This window comes from Danio rerio, chromosome 5 (assembly GCF_052040795.2).
Source record: "Danio rerio strain M-AB ecotype USA chromosome 5, GRCz13ab, whole genome shotgun sequence".
Lineage (NCBI taxonomy): Eukaryota > Metazoa > Chordata > Actinopteri > Cypriniformes > Danionidae > Danio > Danio rerio.
The window spans coordinates 28,602,994-28,621,310 of NC_141025.1; the positions used below are offsets into that span (position 1 = coordinate 28,602,994).

The 18,317-nt window shown below is 36.2% G+C and overlaps 1 protein-coding gene across 1 annotated transcript in view; it reads left to right on the forward strand.

Moving 5' to 3' along the window:
• The first annotated feature begins 7,733 nt into the window (after positions 1–7,733).
• The window catches only part of zmat4a (zinc finger, matrin-type 4a), a 164,990-nt gene continuing 154,406 nt past the window's right edge, over positions 7,734–18,317 (forward strand). Inside the window, exon 1 of the mRNA XM_087253531.1 lies at positions 7,734–7,860. Coding sequence (XP_087109657.1) covers positions 7,774–7,860 — 87 coding nt within the window. The 5' untranslated portion in view covers positions 7,734–7,773. The remainder of the gene's footprint in view (positions 7,861–18,317) is intronic.

The following is an 18,317-nucleotide window of genomic DNA, read 5'->3' on the forward strand; positions in this document are numbered from 1 at the left end:
CTGTCGCCTCACAGCAAGAAGGTCACTGGTTCAAGTTTTGGCTGGGTCAGTTGCCGTTTCTGTGTCGAGTTTGCATGTTCAACCAGCGTTTCTGTGCGTTTCCTCCGGGTGCTCTGGTTTCCCCCACAGTTCAAAGACATGCGATACAGGAGAATTGGTATAGGCTAAATTGTCCATAGTGTATGTGTGTGAATGAGTGTGTATGGGTTTCCCAGTGATGGGTTACAGCTGGAAGGTCATCCGCTGTATAAAACATATGCTGTATAAGTTGGCGGTTCATTCCGCTGTGGTGACCCCAGAATAATAAAGGGACTAAGCCGAAAATAAAATAAATGAATGAATATTATAATTATTAACATACTTTATAATATTATTAATATATATATTTAATACATTATAATTATTTACCATACTTTATATTATTTTATAAAAATATTTAATATATTACAATTATTAACATTCTTTATATTATTATTAATATATTATAATTATTTAACATACTTTATATTATTATCATTATTATGCCTCGTTTCTATAAGTTATCTCTTTCATGAATAGCTCTTTTCATCTTTCTGTGTAAATGTTTAAATTCATTCATTTATTTTCTTTTCAGCTTAGTCCCTTACAGCTCTCTTGGCCACTGTATTACCTTGCATTATGGCAAATCAGAATGGATTTATACATAACTTTATTTGTTAAACTTTATTTTTTTTACATGTCTTTTACATTCTCAAAAGTACCATAATTTATCTAAATTTTACCACAAATCATAAAGAGTAATACAAAATAATTGAATAAGGAGCTTTCATGTGTAAAGCCGTGGTATACTGAATCTCCTGTTTTCTTATCCGTTTCACATACACAGCTGTGGATGAGTGTGCCACATGCACAATAGTGTGCTCCTTCTGTTTGAACATTCAGCTCGCACCTACACTTTTGTAAGAGGGCTGTCCACGGACACTTCTGATGATGAAAATTGCCTATTGATGTTTTAAGATATGAAGCTTAAATTTATTTGAGAACGTCAAATGTGATAAATAAATAAATCCTTATGATTAATCGTAAATGTAGTTAATATTTCTGATTAAACTCAAGGATAACTTATTTGTTGTGCTTCAAAAACCTCTACACAGCATATGCAGTTTTTCTTATTGAATGCTGCCTTGAGTACTGCAAACTGAGAAAAAATCTATAGCAGGTGATTTTGCGAAGCTTGTCATATTTTTTTTTTGCAGTAGAGAGTTCTAAAAACAGTCTGTCTGAGACCCCAGAAACAACAGCTGGTCAGCTGCAGACGGCTTTGTGCTCTTAATCTGTCCACAAATAAATCCTCAAGAAATGTCTCTTCACAAGAGAACGGTCAGTAAAAGAAAACCCAAATAAATTTCCAGTCCAAAAAAAGTCACATACATTTAAAAACTGTCAAATTTAGCTGGAGCACCTTTTATATCAGGGGTCACTAATCTCGTTCCTGGAGGTCCGTTGCCCTGCAGGGTTCAGCTCCAACTTGCCTTAATACACCTGCCTGGGTGTTTCAAGTATACCTAGTAAGACCTTGATTAGCTTTTTCAGGTGTGTTTGGTTAGGGTTGGAGCTGAAATCTGCAGGACACCGGACATCCAGGAACAAGTTTGGTGATCCCTGTTAAATATGCTTCTGCAATGTCATAACATTTCTTCCTGTCCAGAATTGCATGCATTTTTCACTAAGCTTCTAAGAGAATTTAAACATTCTTAGCAGGGTTAATGTCTGGACTCTGTGGTAGACAATCCATGTGTAACAATAGCCACATTTCCACTGTCAGGCCAGTGCAAGCCAGGGCTTTTATCAGGCTGGGCCGGGCCGGGCTGGGACAATCGCCCGAGAGCTTGAGCAGTGAGGCTGAAATCATGTCGCGTTTCCACTGTCAGGCCAATAATTTGCAGCACCACACACAGACCCTGCCCCCAGAACACCCCACGAATCAAACGTCACACAGCCCACCTAGTTTAGCGTGAATCAGGCACACCATCACAAAAGATTAAAATGGAGACAACCAAAATAAGCAAATTACAGTGTACCGTACAGCATAATGTTTTCCAGTAATGGGTTGCAGCTGTAATGTTATCCCCTGCGTAAAACATATGCTGGATAATTTGGCGGTTCACTCTGCTGTGGCAACCCCAGATTAGTAAAAGGACTAAGCCAAAAAGAAAATGAATGAATGAATGAATGTACAGCATTACATTATATGTCTATACACATAGGCCTTTGTATTTTCATCCATTACATATGTTTACTCACCGACAGACAGTTGGCATGGTACAGTTTTACTTTTTACAATGATGTTACATGCTCCCTGAACCCCATTTTTCACAATATGAGCTTGATGAATCCTGGCAATTTCATCTTGGAATATGCCCGTGCCATCAAGGAAGAAATTCATTCATTGAAGGAATAAGCTGGTCATTCAGTATATTCAGGCAATCAGCTGACCTCTGTATTTGGTCACATGATATTAATGAACCTAGACCTGCCCAACTGCAGCACCGCTCATTTCTTAACCCAATTTCAATAGTTTCAGCAATCTGCTTAGATGTTTTCTTTGTTTGATGCATGCCAGTACAGATTAAAACATAATCATTCATGCTGTAGTTATCCAATGGGAGGTTCTTACCTATGCTTAGCCAAATCCAGTTGGTGACTTTTTTTGTGATAAGCATATCATGAATTTAAACATAATGAAGAACAAAATTGGCTCACCACAGGAGTAAAGAAAAGGTACACATTTTGTAGAAACACACCATTTATTCTTGTTCTTCTTCAATTATTTTTGTCTAAATTACCATATACACATCACAAACCTGGAGCATGATCTTACAAACCAGGCTGAGGTTTGGAGTTGAGTGAATGTTTGCACAATTCTGGAATAACTTGTTACTAGAAATGGTGAATTGATGCTGACTGACTGACTGTCACATCCCCGGCTTTTTACTGCTAACCCAATCACAGCTCTCCCTCACAAACCAACTCCATCCAATCCTGTGAACCTTCTCTGGCCTTCTAATCACTTGCACCCGTTCCTCATCATCAAATGACACTATATAAGCTCACCTTCTCCTGTCAGTCATCAACCGGTATTGAAGTTGGATGGTTGTCTTCATCTTTGCTCCTTCGTCTTCTCCTCTTCTTCTATGGACGTTCCTTGTGAGTCTTGGAGTCCTTCACACTGAACAAGGGAAGTGGATATTCCTAACTGCTGTTTACTAGAAGATCTGCCATCTATCTGATGAACTGTGTGTCTGTAAACTCACCCATGGATGTTTCTTATGTGCCTTCGGATCCTTCACCCTGATCAAGGGAGGTGCTTACACTTATATAGTGTTTACTAGAAGATCTGCCATTGACTTAATGAACTGTGTCTGTATACTCACCTACTGATGTTCCAATGAACGAAATAGTGAGATCGCTAACATCAGATGTTTATCTCCAAGAGCATTAACACCAATCCTTTACTTCCGCACTTTGATTAAGTGACTTTGTTTTGAATAAAACTGATAAACTATAACCATTCTTGTCTACCAGCATGACACTGACAGCCACAGGTTGTGAATGGAATGGTTCTCAGTGTATATTTACAGTCTTATAGATCTACTTCTAATAAATCATGTAGACAAGAAATGCTTGTAACAGAATACTGTAAATTGAGATAATTATGTCAATAATGAGCAAACATCAATACAACCAAGCGGAATTAACTAAATCAGCTGGGCATGTTTAAATGTGGCGGGGGCTATTATGTCACAATATGAATCCATTTTATTAAAAAATAATTTTTAATTTGACGTGAACAGATGTGGGGCCATTTATCTGATGAATGGTTCTGTAGCACTCGGTAACAACAGGGGATATTTTGCACAGGATCTCAAAGTCAAGCTTAGCCTAAGGGCACATTCTCTTCAGTGTCACCCTGATGAACTGCTCCCCACACAGCCTGGCTTCAACTCAAATCACAATCAAAATTCCTTCTAATGTCAATGTATTTATTTAGTCAAAAAAACAAAACAAAAAAAAAACACATGTTTTCCTCAGGATACTCGACAAGGTAAACACTTGCACATGCAGTAAATTTTTAAAGAAGATATTCAATGTTGTATTAGTCTGTTGTCAGATATGAAAAAGACTTCATTTATAGACTCAAACTGTTATAAATCATTGTCATTTTAAATAATATGTTATATATTTATATGTTCTAGAAAAATATTTAATACAAATTTAAAAAAGAGGAGAAATTTTGTAGGTTGTAATTTATTTATTTATTTATTTTTTTTTTGCAATATTTTCCTGGAATTTAATTGTATTATCTTTCAATTTCTAGATATGTTTAGTGACTACAATATTATTTTAATAAATGTATCTGTTTAATAAATCTGTTTTGTTTAAATGCACCAAAATAGATTGCCTACATTCACTGAGAATTGAATACAAATATTCATAATCAAAGTGGTGTGTACTCAATTCTGCTGAGCCCTGTATAGAGAGAGTGTGACTCCCTTCTTTATCAGGGGTCGCCAAAGTGGAATGAACCTCCATTTTTCAACCACATTCACCTTGTTGTCAGTGTCATGTGTGACCCATAGGCATTGATTTTTTTTTCATTCACTGCCATTCACAAATCCATTTCACACACTGTTTTTTTGGATGCAGCCTTTGTGTGCTCAAGGACGCTGGGAGTCACAGTCTTCAGGATTTCTTTTTCTTTGTGGACTTCATGTCATGTGTAATTGCTCTCAAATGGCTAAGTCTGAAGGTACCAATGCTGGGACGGAACTATAAACAATTCTTCGAAAAAGAAACTCAATATATTCTGATAACAAGCACATGCAAGTGATAAGTGCACACATGACATGGGTAAACACTTAAATGATGCCTTAAAGGGATAGTTCACCCAAAATAATACTGTGAGCTTGCACCTGTGTACTTCATTATGCAACAAGAAGCTTGTGCTCCAGATTGTCATGAAAACACTCCAGACCACTTGGCGAGCTTGTAGAGCTGATAATGCTGCAAATAATGTAAATAATGTTCAGTTTCTTGCACAAACCGATCATTTAACTTCATAAGACCTCGCTGTATCAAGAGCCATAGATATTACTTGTTATTTGTCTGTATATGTTGGTATGATTGTCAAAGTGCTTTAGCTTGTGTTTAATGAATCACCAGGGACCATGGTTTTACATTAAAATATATATATATATATATATATATATATATATATATATATACAAAAAAAATCTTTCTTAGAGTGTTCCAGAGTGTATTTTTAAGGCTTGGTTGGATTTATAAGATGCAAAGCAATGTGTGCTCATGCTTCATTTGTAAAAAAAGATCACAGATTTTTTTTCCATACATCTAAACGTCTATCATATTTACTATGTCTACCAAAAGCACGGCCTCAAAAGACTCTGATTGGTCAACTAACGTAATGTGCTGGAAATGCAGATCGCCTCTGCTGTGTAAATACTGTCAGTAAGTGTAGCCGTTTCAGTTGACCTGACTTGGATATAAAATGAAGAGTACACTGAAACTCATGCCTACTCTCTAAAATAAAATCTGACAGTTGTTTTTCACATATATTTGGGTTAGAAGCATGTGTAAGTAATATGAAACATCACATATCTTTTGTAAGTTTGTTATTTGAGATTTTATAACACACAGAAGCGGCTGCATAGAGAGACACTGCAGCACTGGTAAAGATTGGGGGTGTTTACAGGGGTTTGACGGACAAAAATGAATGTGTAGATATTGTTTAACAATACCAAAAAGCATTTGCCATTGTTTATATCCTTGTTTACGTCATTGTTACAACATACCATTAATGCTAGAAACTATGTATGTACAGTAATCGATCAATTTTAACAAATAAAAATACTTACAGGTTGTGGCTCACAATCCACAGCTTCTTCTATTAAGGTTGGAGCTGCTCTTTTTTTGAGCAGTTTTTAACTAAATCCAGCACTGAAATGGGAGAGATTCTGGAAGCAGTCCTTTGTCAAATGCTAGCTATATATATTTTTATAATTCTCTGGAACATAATTCAATTAAATTGTAAGCACTTCTCTATTTGTGTCATTTCTTTGGAAGCCCAATTACATAAACAGAAGATGCACTGTGGACATAGCAGCGTTTGGATGGCATTTTAACTTTCTCTGCTATAACATTACAGTGCCTCTGGCCATTCCCCTTTGCTGCATATATGCACATGTGCGTAACCTGAAGTGTTTGGGATCTCACTAACCTGGATGCATTTTTTTGTAGTCCTAAAAACTTTGTTCACTGGAGGCTTTGCTAACTCTGTAAATGCCAATGTCTCCCTTTGCATCGAAATTTGAGCATATTACATTCAGAGATATTGTTTATGTTCAAACAGCTACATTATACAAGAACTAAAGTTTAAAATATGATATCATAGTGGACCACCTTTTAATTGTTCATCAAAAAAAAAAAAAAAAAAAAAAGTCACCTTCATCTTGGCTGGCCTCAGGGTGGGTAGGCCTATATTAACAGGAAATTTTTATTTTTGGGTATACCATATTAAAAGCGATTAGTTTACACAAAAATAAAAACTCTGTCATCATTTACTAACACTTTACTTGTTCCTAACCTGTCTGAGTTTCTTCAGTTAAACACAAAAGAAGATATTTGGAGGAATGCTGAAAACCAACCAACAATAGTATTTGTTTTTCCTACAATGGAATTCAGTTGTTACAAGTTTTAAGATTTTCTTCAAAATATCTTCTTTTGTGTTCAACAGAAGAAAGAAACCCATGAAGGTTTGGAAACGTTTGAGGCTGAGTAAATTATAAGTACATTTTCAATTTTGGGTGAACTATCCCTTTAATGCACATAAAATGTTTCATAAAAGACATTACAAACTGATTGCTAGACCATAATATTTCGTTTCAGCATCGATTTTTCAATGTGCGACTCTTTAATAGACACATTGACACATTGAGGGGGGAGTATAGTTGTCTAGACAAGGCAGATGACTTTAAGCCACTTGGACACAAGTGATTTTAATATTTGTTGCTTAAATATGAATTATATATAACTATTTACGCAATGACTAGATTGTGTTACACAATCCCTGTGTTTGAATACTGTTTGACTCACCTGAAATCTATAAAAACTGTTTATTTAATTTGTATACTTGCTTCAATGTATTTGTCTATGTTTTTTATTTGTTTGTTATATTTTATGCATAAACACCCCCACAGAGTCATCACAATTAATGTAAAATGATGGATTTTTCCAAATTGAGCTATTTAGGTCATCTGGAGAAATTATATTCATACAGCATTACACTGAAAAGCAAAAAATCGCAATGGCAGTTAGCATGCAGCCCTACAATGATAATCAATAACATTTTAAAATATAACCATATGTGAGAAGTCAAGCCTGTTTGGGATAATTTAGTGATTTACACTGTACTGTAAGATATTTTTACAAAATGACAAATAATCAGTTTTAACTCTACACGCATTATCGCGTTAAATTATAAATTTAACCATCTAATTCAGCATCATTCTCTCCAATCTTCCTGATTTATGCACTGTAGTGTCATTATCCATCCTTGCTTGTAAAGCCACTACTGCAGAAAAAAAGCACTACTTCAGCCATCCAGCCAATGGAGGACGCGGGGCGGAGAACGCTCTGCAATTGAACTAAATGACCGCAGGCAGCCGAACACGAGCATCCCTTCTACACACGCGCCTTCATCTCTTCTCACAGTCAATGGATTACACCTTCTCCATCCAAGTGCAGCGCCATCTGACCGTGTACCAGACGCACTTACACGAGGACTACAGCTTAGAGTTACAGGTATGTTTGTTAAAAGTCAAAGTCTGCGCTAGTCTGTGTTGCTGTGACGAGCGCGGCTCCAAAATCATCGGCACGAGTGCGCTCCTGGAGATACTTGTAAAACAAACGAGCCACATTAACAGAGCAGATGTTCTGTAGTAAAATGATACGGTGATGCGAGACGTTATTAGATTTGATGACGTTGTGATACGTTAGCTCTATAAATGTGTCGCGTGGTGTGTTGTTTACATGATGAGGGACTCCTGAACTATAGTATCATACTTGGCATTTACTCAGAGAAACCACAACACAATCGTTTTCTTGTGGTTTTTGTTGCTACAGTACAGGAAACACTGATGACAGACACATGAAAAGGTACATCTCGGTTCGTCAGTCTCACAGCTGTTTCATTTACTGCTAATGATCAATTATGTATTACTGTACAGTCCTGAGAACCCTGTTGATGCAGACAGTAGTGACAGTTTTCAGTAAAGAGCGCTTTGATCTTAGTTTTCACCTGTTGTGATCTGTGTAATTTACTGAGACTGGCAGTTTGATTGTTGTACCCTTGAATAAATTGGGATTTAATGTAGTGCCTTCGGCAACTGTTGGGTTATTACCTGTCCTTCATCTGAGTAACTGTAGAAGCAATTCATTTTGACTCTCAAATATTGTAGTCATATTTTATATGTAACAAATTCAACCTATTATTCAAAGTAAATTAGAGTAGCTGTTTTATTCAGAATGCTTTTTGTCTGAATGATCTTGCATATAAGCAAGTTTTCTTTAGGCACAGGTTGTCCTGTACAGTACATTGAATACAAATAAAACAAACAGAACATTAATCTTTTTACTCTCCTTGTAAGTTTAATAAACTATTTCCAAAAAGCATTCTGTCAGCATGAGCAATCATAATTTCATAATCAGTTAATTTTGTTTTGTTAACTGTCATTATTTTTGTGTTTATTACTTTGAAAATTGAAGGAATCTGTATGTATGAAGCACTATTCAAACAAGTGTGTAAGCTTTCTTTGAGCAATTACAAAATGACAGTTTGTTTATGAATAATTTTTCTAAATAATCATACTAACATTATGCATATGCATGCATTTTCTTCCTTTTGAAAGAGAGACTGTCCCTTTAAAGTCTCCTCCAGGTGCTGCTCAGATCGTCTTTGTGCGGAACAATGGTAGCATTAATATTCTCTTTCATATTCCTTGGAGTGCACAAAAGCAGATGTCTTTTCTTAATAAGTGGCTTCCCTCTTTTTGTGTCCTGGGTATGTACTTTGTCTGTCCAAAATTAGACCTGATATTTGCTTTAGTTAGTGGGGTAAAGCCAATCTCTTTCAGTTAGACTGAACTTCTGCATGTTCTTTTAGGTTCTAGAATTATCATGTAGGATTATAAATGGATATTTTTAAAGGCATTCATTACTGTGCTGCATAACAAGCTTGGCTAATAAGCAGTTGTTAGGAGAGAGCAGAGTGAGAGTAAGACGTGAATTATTGATGTTTTCTTGACACTGTTTTTCCTGTGTTGAGAACAGAGGCTCATCTTTAATTTCTGTTATTATGGCATGTTTACGAATTAGTATTCTCTGCCTCCTAGCTAGTCAGTTGAAAACAGTATAAGCAGAAGTATAAATATGAGATATAAACAGCGTCACTCTTATTGCGTGCATTCATTATAGATGCATCATGGTCCGAACCGCTGTAGTGTGCTTTTTAGTGATAAGGGAGTAGAACAACTTCAAAGTTTGCTTAGCTGAAAGTTATTTTCCATCAGCATTCACCCCATGCCTCTCTTTGAAATTAAGTCATTTTCTCAGTATTTGGGGCAGTGAATGTACCCAGCTTTAAGTGGGTGGTTGGTTTAGATTCTCAAAGAAAATGTTCATTCATGCACCACAAGGTGGCTCTGTTAGTGTAAATTCACATACGCTCAGAAATACCTTTGAATCCAAATTTGTTTGGACTCTTGTCCCATACTTATAGATGCTCTTTTCTATGAGGTTCATCTGTCTTGTTTATTTTCTAATTCTTTATTTGTTTATTTCCTGGTTGAAAAAAAAGCAGTAACTGAGATTTCAGTGTTTATATAATGATGTTTATCTTAGCAAATGTCTTCCATATTAATGAGCTGTAGCAGTCTTAAAGTCATACTTTTAATAAGGTTTTATTCCAACATGAGAAGAAAAGAAATCTCTTCATAACCAGAGCATGCATCATACAGTAATTCGCCTCCCAGGACTTCTGAGTCAGAAGTGACAGCCCATTGCCTCTCCAGTACCATTTTTTTCCACTGGGAAGGACAAAGCCCACTCTTATGAAAAAGCTTATGGAGAGGAAAATGGCTTGCCAAAGCCGAGGGATATGATATGATATTATCTTTCTCCATTTGTCTCCATTTCTGTTCACTGGAATTAAATAGCAGAACTGAGGTTTAGACTCCCAACGATATTTACAGCAGACTTGCTGTTATCATGGACACATATGCTGATTACAGGGCTTGTTCACCCAAAGTTGGAAATTATCCCATGATGTTATCATGCTTAAAGCAAGCATTTTTTTGTTTTAAAGATGTCTAATAGATAGACGTATAAACAGTCGTCTTGGCTAAAACAAGGCTACATTTGGGCTGTCAGTGAAAATCTAATAGACGTCTAAGAATAGGTCGAAACTGGACTAGTCATCAAATAAACAGAAATGAATGACTACACATATAAAGTCTGTCTAATCCAGAGGTGCCCAAGGTAGGGCCCCGTGGGCCAAACTTGGCCCACCATCCCATCTGAAAAGAGAGGGAGAATGATGGGGAGTTGGTTGGGGCGAATGCTTTTGACAGAGATCGTCATTTTCAATTTGATGTATACCCATTTGTTTCTCTGTTTATTTGAGGAGCTACAAAAAAAGCCTACTAAAATTAAATATATCATATGAATTGGACTTTTAAAATGTAAATACTGTCACTTGACAGAGAGGACAATGCACAAGACATTAGTGAGCAAATCAAGGCAAAAGCAGGAGAAGCTCGACTAGTTAATTCATTATTGATATCCATGTTATAAATGGGATTGTTGATGTTTTTACTATAATAAGTTGATTAGAAAATGTTAAAAATTATACTGCATCATTCAAAATGTTTTAAAGCAACTTTTTCTAGTCATTTTTAAATAATAATCAAACAAATGAGCAAATTTTATACGGTTTGGTATATTTAACTTCAGTCCACAGCCCTCAAACAAGTTTGGTTTTTGGCTCATTACAAGAAAAAGTTTGGGCACCCCTGGTCTAATCTGTCTATTTGACGACTAGTGTATTAGATTTTCACTGACAGCCCTTGGCTAATACAATACTAGTCTTGTATTAGCCAAGCTGTCTCCGTTTATTTGTCCATTAGACGTTTACTTGTTTGCTGGGCTAGATATGACTTTCTTCTTTCAGTCGAATTCGAGTTATTTTGAAAGTCTTGGGCTTTTCCACCTCTACAGTGGCAACGGTCAGCTATTATTTATCAGCAGTCTAAAAGAAATTCAATAATGTGCATACATTAATAATAAAAATGCCTCATTTGGCTCAGAGAAGTGAATAATGGTCTCCTGTAGGGAATTTATGCATTTTTGTAAAAATAATATTCATTTTTACAACTTTTTAAACCAATTTGTGTAACTTCCAGCGCTGACTATTTTGGTTTTCTCCTTATTTCTTTCCTTTGTTGCATTAGCACCTGGACAGGACTGCATTTTCCTATCTTGAGTGTGAAGTTAAAGAGTTACAAACAAAACACAGTCCTGTTTAGCTGGTTGCGCTAAATGTACAAAAATGCATCACAAAAGAGCACAATGATGGTGTATGGAAGTTACTGGAAGTTAAAGAAAATGGTTTTAAAAGTTTAAATATTTTTCTTGCAAAGTGAAGTTTATTCATAAACTAATTTCGAGAGGAGAATGTGATTATGATTGAACACGGCTGGTTCTGCATTAGCATGCATGATCCACCAATCAGGCCATTCCTAACCCACAATAAAAAGCCAGGGTTTTTTCACTACAGTCATCTTCGATTTGAAGAATCCCCCCTTCCACCCCTACCTCTTCACCTTTCCCTCCATAGGGCAGCACGGTGGCCCAGTGACTAGCACTGTCGCCTCACAGCAAGAACGTCACCGGTTCTAGTCCTTTAATAGGCCGGTGGTCGTTTCTGTGTGTAGTTTGCATGTTCTTCTCGTGCTTGCATGGGTTTTCCCCGGGTCCTCCGGTTTCCTCCCACATTCCAAAAACATGCACAACAAGTAAATTGATAAATCTAAATTTTGCAATACAGGCAATCTCACAATGCAGCATATCTTTTAATAGGATTCAAGTTTTAGCCATCAGCTCTTATCAAGGGGGAGTTGTCGAGATCGAGAAGAAAGGCTCCCCTTTCTTCCTCCAAACGGGAGGGAGCCCAGGGCTCAAGAACCTTCGAGCTCAGGGCTCTCTTCCGGGACAGCATGCCTAACTTGGTTATAATCAATCATCAGCTAAGTGTGAACTCTTGAAAACACATTTATTCTTTACAGCAGACCATTATTCACAGCCCCACCCCTGAAAAAAAAATCTAAATTCAATCAAATCACAATTTGACATTATAAATTGATTAAAATCAAGCTTTTAATCTCAAAGGCTATGATATGAATGAAGTATAAGTATTTAAACCCATTTATACTCCGTCCAAGAGCAAATACATGAATCCTCTTTGTGTGATAGGCTTACTAACTTATAGAGTGAGCACAAAACAGATCAAGCCCACCATAAACAAACAAGGTGCAATGAGTGAGTTTACACAAAGACCACAGGGACTTTGATTTAGAATTGGTTTGGACAGATAAAACTCATCTGCTCTTGAACAGACTGACTGAGTATACAAGTTTCGTTCTCTGTGGAGTTCATGTCAGTGGATACGCAGCGGATCCAATGCTCCATAAACTCCTTTACGAACTGATGTTCAAGCTAATGTGTCAACTATAAACCAAGCTTAAAAGCACCTTATATAATGAATATATTTTTATAAATTCAGTTAAATAATGCTGTATTCATTGTATTTAAAGAGTGTGCTGCAATATTGAGCTGAAGCTTGACTTTATAAAATTGAATTGTATGTAAAATCGCAATATCTGTCCAACTGATTACAATTATATATGTTCCCAAATTACCCAGGCCTACTTGAGGGTAAGTAAATCATGGGATGATGTTCATTTTTTAGGTGAACTAACCTTTCAAAACTTCCTAATGTAACAAACATGTTCTCATTTACTGAAAGTAAATTTGTTTTCCTGTATTTTTTTCTGTAAAATATGTAGACAAATTACATTTCTATCTAAATATACTGTTTTCCACCAGTAAGGGTTGTTGGCTTTAAAAGAGAAAGGCTTTTTATAAGTCTGTGTGTCCTTTATTTGAACCCTTCCTCTGTTTTATCAGATGTTGGTGGAGTCTGTAGAGTCCTAGTTTGATGAAAATTAGTTTTCTAATTTAATCAAATCTCTAATACGTACAGTATTCCACATAAAAGCCCAGTGCTAGTGTAAGGTGTTTGTTGTGTGGTTTCACACTGAGGGTGTATATTCTTAGCTGTGATTGAAAGCACCCTGCAGATATTAAACATGCAAAAAACGGTAGCTCTAAATGAAACAGCACAGTGCATAACTGATGAAGTTGTTCAAGGTTAATTTTTGTCCTTACATCCAGTAAATGCATTGTGGGTCAGGAATGTTCTGGAATGATTTTAGTTAACAAGTATTGCAAAATAAGATTTGTGTGGAACTAAATAAAGGCAGATTTTACTCTTGTATTTGCTCTGGCTTTGGGATAGTCATAGCTCCGGTCTGTGAGAGAGATGCGTGTCTTTCCAGCTCAGTTAAATTACAGCACTGAAATGATGTTTTCATATTGTGTAGTGCAAAAGGAATATTCAGGTCACTTTGTTGTATGATAAAAAAAAAAAAAAAAAAAAAAAAAAAAAAAAAAAATATATATATATATATATATATATATATATATATATATATATATATATATATATATATATATATTATAAAAGCATTGTATTTTTTATGTCTCTGGAAGATGCTTCTTATTCATGTGTGTATATTATATGACTGATGAGCTACTTTGACTGCATCCAAAAGCTCTAAAATTCTGTCTTCAGAGGTAGAATTTCAAGGCAAGGTATCATGCCATGTCAAAATCTAAATCTGATTCACTTTCCTGCCTCTGGAGGTACCTTATTCTGATAAAATTTTGAAAGCAGCATAGATGTGTCTTTGCTTCCTGCAATATCCTACAATCCTGCACATTTCTGACAGTGGGGATAAAAAAAAAAGATTGTGTTTCAAAACACTGCTTAGGTGTCTATTTGTGTGTAAATTTCACCGATTTCTAGTTTTGATGGCATTATAATGAGAAATTAGTATTAAGCAAATACTCCCTTAGTTGTCACTAAAGCTCTCTTCATTTTGTTGTACGTGATTAAATCGTTAAGCTGTCTCAAAGTCTTTTTGAAGTCAGTTTTTACAAGGTGCCTTCCTGCACAAGCACAGCCTCCAGAGTCACTGCTTGATAGGTCAGTGAGGCAACCAGTCAGCTGCCTGAGCTTTTAAATGGTGCCTTTGTGTTTCTCCGGTGTTTTTTTTTTTTTTTTTGCAAAATTGAATTTAACAAAGTCAACTGATAATTGTTGTTTCCAAAAATACTTCACTGGCTAAATATAACCAAATATCTCCAAACTCATCACAGGACAAACCTATTAAAATAACAGAAAACATGTGAAAATAGGCACTCAGATATTGATGTTATGATTATCAGCAATCTAGCGGCTTCAGATCGCTGATAATCATAATTATTGTTATTATATATACTGTACGTGGGGGAAAAATGATTTCAAGCAAAAAAGAATAATTAATGATCAGGATTTTAAGAAATATGATTTGCACCCAAATTTGGCATGGATATTTTTATAAAAATTTGTCCATGGGATTTTAAGGTTTTCATTCATTTATTAATTTTCCTTCGGCTTAGTCTCTATTTCAGAGGTCGCCACAGCAGAGTGGACCACCAACTATCCAGGCATATTTTTAAGCAGTCCTTCTAGCTGCAACCCAGTAGTGGAAAACACCCATAAGCACCCATTCACACACACATTTATACACTACGGCCATTTTAGTTTAATCAGTTCACCTATAACGCATGTCTTTTTAGTGTGGGGGACACCGGAGCACCAGGAGGAAACCCACGCTACCACGGGGAGAACATTCTTACTCCACACAGAAATGCCACCTAGCCCAGCTAAGACTTGAACCAGCGACCTTCTTGCTGTAAGGCAAAAGTGCTAATGACCGAGCCACCGTGCTGCCCCTTTTTTTAAGATTTGGATTATTCATTTCTATATTTATATTTTAAAAAAAGGCATTTTATTGTATATTCCTATTTTATTCAAATTTATGCAATCTTGGAAAGCAAGAAACTTTTTAAAACTATAATCGTTTTACCAGCTGCTTATTTAAAATAATTAATTTTGATGTGTACATTTCTGCCAATCTTAATGTCCTTCTGCCACATGACTGTGAGCGAAGGCAGTTGGCTTTCTGTTATGCAGCATATTTTCACTTGATATCAATAAAGATATTGCATGTTTGCTTGTTCCTGTCCTTGAATGAGCGAGTTTGCACATTACCCTCCTAGGGCTTGGTGGCCACATACATGGACAGCACATTTTAGCTCTTAAGTGGCTATTTAAAATACTTTGAATGTTTTATATTTTGTTACAGACGTACAGTTACATCCTGCAACTGTTTGCAGCATATGAAATGTCCCAAACCCTATTTTTAACTGTCAAAAATGGAAGAAAATGTTGTTTTTGCTCCCTGATAATCAAAGCAAGTTTAAAAAATGTATATGTTATTTATGCATTAAAAACAATCAGGAAAAAGTGTTTTATGTAAATTCAGACCACAAAGAATTTAAAAATGCATGTAAAAAAAACACATTGGACCTTGAGAGGTTTTAAGGTAGCGTTCAGAAAAAACAAAACACCTTCGAAGAAACTTGACAAAGATGAACAAAAAAACCTACTGTCAGCGTTTTGGATGTGTTATTGCAGAGCAACAGAAACAGAAACGCAGAAGTATAAATACACGACTACATGCAAGGCAGGCATTGTGGGTCACACCAATCACTTGAAACAGAAGTACAGACCAGCATTAAGCAAACCAATCACACCCAATATTCCCAATGACTCTGTGCTACGTGTTTTTATGAATAAATTGCATTTTGAAAGATCCTGTGCATGACCTTCAATCAGATGTCAAAATGTATTTAAATTTCAAGAGTTCACACTTAGATAATGTTTGACTATTTTAACAGGTTTGTCATGCTGTCCCAAGAGAGAACCCTGAGCTCGGAGATAGATGAGCCCAAGGGTCCCGCCTGGTCAATGAGCATTAGAAGGAATATGAGATCAAGTAGTTCTCGATAGCTTCCCAGTGTGAATATATATTAGGTGCTTGTGACTTTAACTTGTGTGATGTCTTTAGACTGTGGAATGAAACCAGAGTACCCGGGGAAAGAAGGGATGTATGTGGTAAGGGTGGGTTGTGATGTGGGGGGTGGGGTCTTCCAAATAGAAAATAAGGAATGAAGTTTAGTTAAGTTAAATTTGGAATGATCCAATTGGCTAGCTAATGATTAGTGATGGGGACCAGCTGCAGTCAGTCCTATCACATGCTCCGCTCGAAATTAGTTTGTGAAACTTCATTTAAATGTAATTTAAAGTTCTCTTGAGACCCCCATAAATACTTCTTTTGGGTCTTCTGATTGAGAATCACTGTCTAAATGTATAGCGTATGCACTATTCATATTCTGCTCAATAATACAATTAGTTTGAGATCCAGCATTAATTGGCAGACCATTACAGCATTGCCCCAGGCCCCCCAAGGGTCACCCAACTCCTGTCTGTCTAGTTTAATTTTTTTTTACCCCCATGAAGCCCATCTGAATGTTGCACGTCTTCCAATTAAAGTGATAGAACAGGATAATGATATTTGACCTTCAGCTAGCCACAGGGAAGAAGCAATGAGCAATGCTCTTGTTCTGAAAATTGAAACAGCATCACGTTTGCAAAGGTGAGAAGGGAAATAAGTGGATAATTTCTCCAGGTGCTTTTCCCTCAAGTAAACTAGTAATTATATTTTGTGTTGCTTCCATGCTTCCATAGGCGCCACTTAAAATCTCAGATATGTGATCGGATATTGTTAGTTGATTGCAAACAGATCCAGCTCCCCCAGCATGCATTTAAATTAGTTAGATGGTGGGTTGGCCACAATATTACATAAAGCCATCTTAATTTACTCTGCGATAATCACCCACCGTGACAAATTTATTATCTGCTGTCAGGAACAGGTCGCTTTCTTTCATCACGCTACAATAAATTCGATCACATCTCCTTGCTCCTCTGCACATGACAGCAGATGTTTTTCACATCCCCTGGACACATAACACTACTGTCTTCTGCAGGATGCTGGTGGAAAAAGCATTTTGTACTATCCACATAACAGCCCATGTCCACGGAGCATTCAAAATTCATGAGTCTTGCGAAGAGAGAGACTTTGTTCTTGTGCATGGAAACATCTGCTGTGTAAAAGAATCTCCTCTGTCGCTTTATTTCGGGGGTCAGGGGTTTTGGCATATTAAGCTGTTGCTGTTTGCGAGAAGTCAAGCAGCATCTTTTTTTCTCTCATTATTTATCTCACTATTGTACACAGGTTCTGAATTATCCATAAGCACTCAGAGGGAAGTTTCAAAGCCCTGTCAGGGAGTCTAAACAACTATGTGAATATAACACAACATTAGAAAGATTAGCAGAGGAGAACGGGCAGACGCAGAGCAGTGCAAGGCTCTCTTTTCTCTTTCTTTTATATTTTTCATTTTATTTTCTTGAGACGTTTGCTTCTGTCAGTCCTGTTTACGCAGTTTGATGAGCTACTCGGAGCCTGTTATTTTGTTTAGGGGAAAAGGGAACAAAGCTCATGCAAGTTGCCCTGAAGTTTTGTTTTCTTTTTGGCTGTTTGTAAAGCTACTTAAGGGATGTTCTGAATTGAACTTATGTAAAGTGACGTATAGTACTAGCTTCATGCCATTTGGTTTTGATATTGCACACTATTCAAGCCCAAACTTTAAATCCAGTTTAATAGTGATCAATGTTTTTCTCAGCTTTTGTCCTAATTATTGTGTTATGTCTGTGTTGAAGCTTCTATTTCTGTATGGAACTTATCAGTAAATAATGTAAAGCTGGACTAGGATAAAGTTTATAATATATTAGCCAGACCAATAATATAGGTTAGAAAAGTATTCTAATTTATTTTAATAAAATTTCCTATTATTATTATTATTATTATTATTATTATTATTATTATTAACAAGTATTAATGCTTTGAAAAAAATAT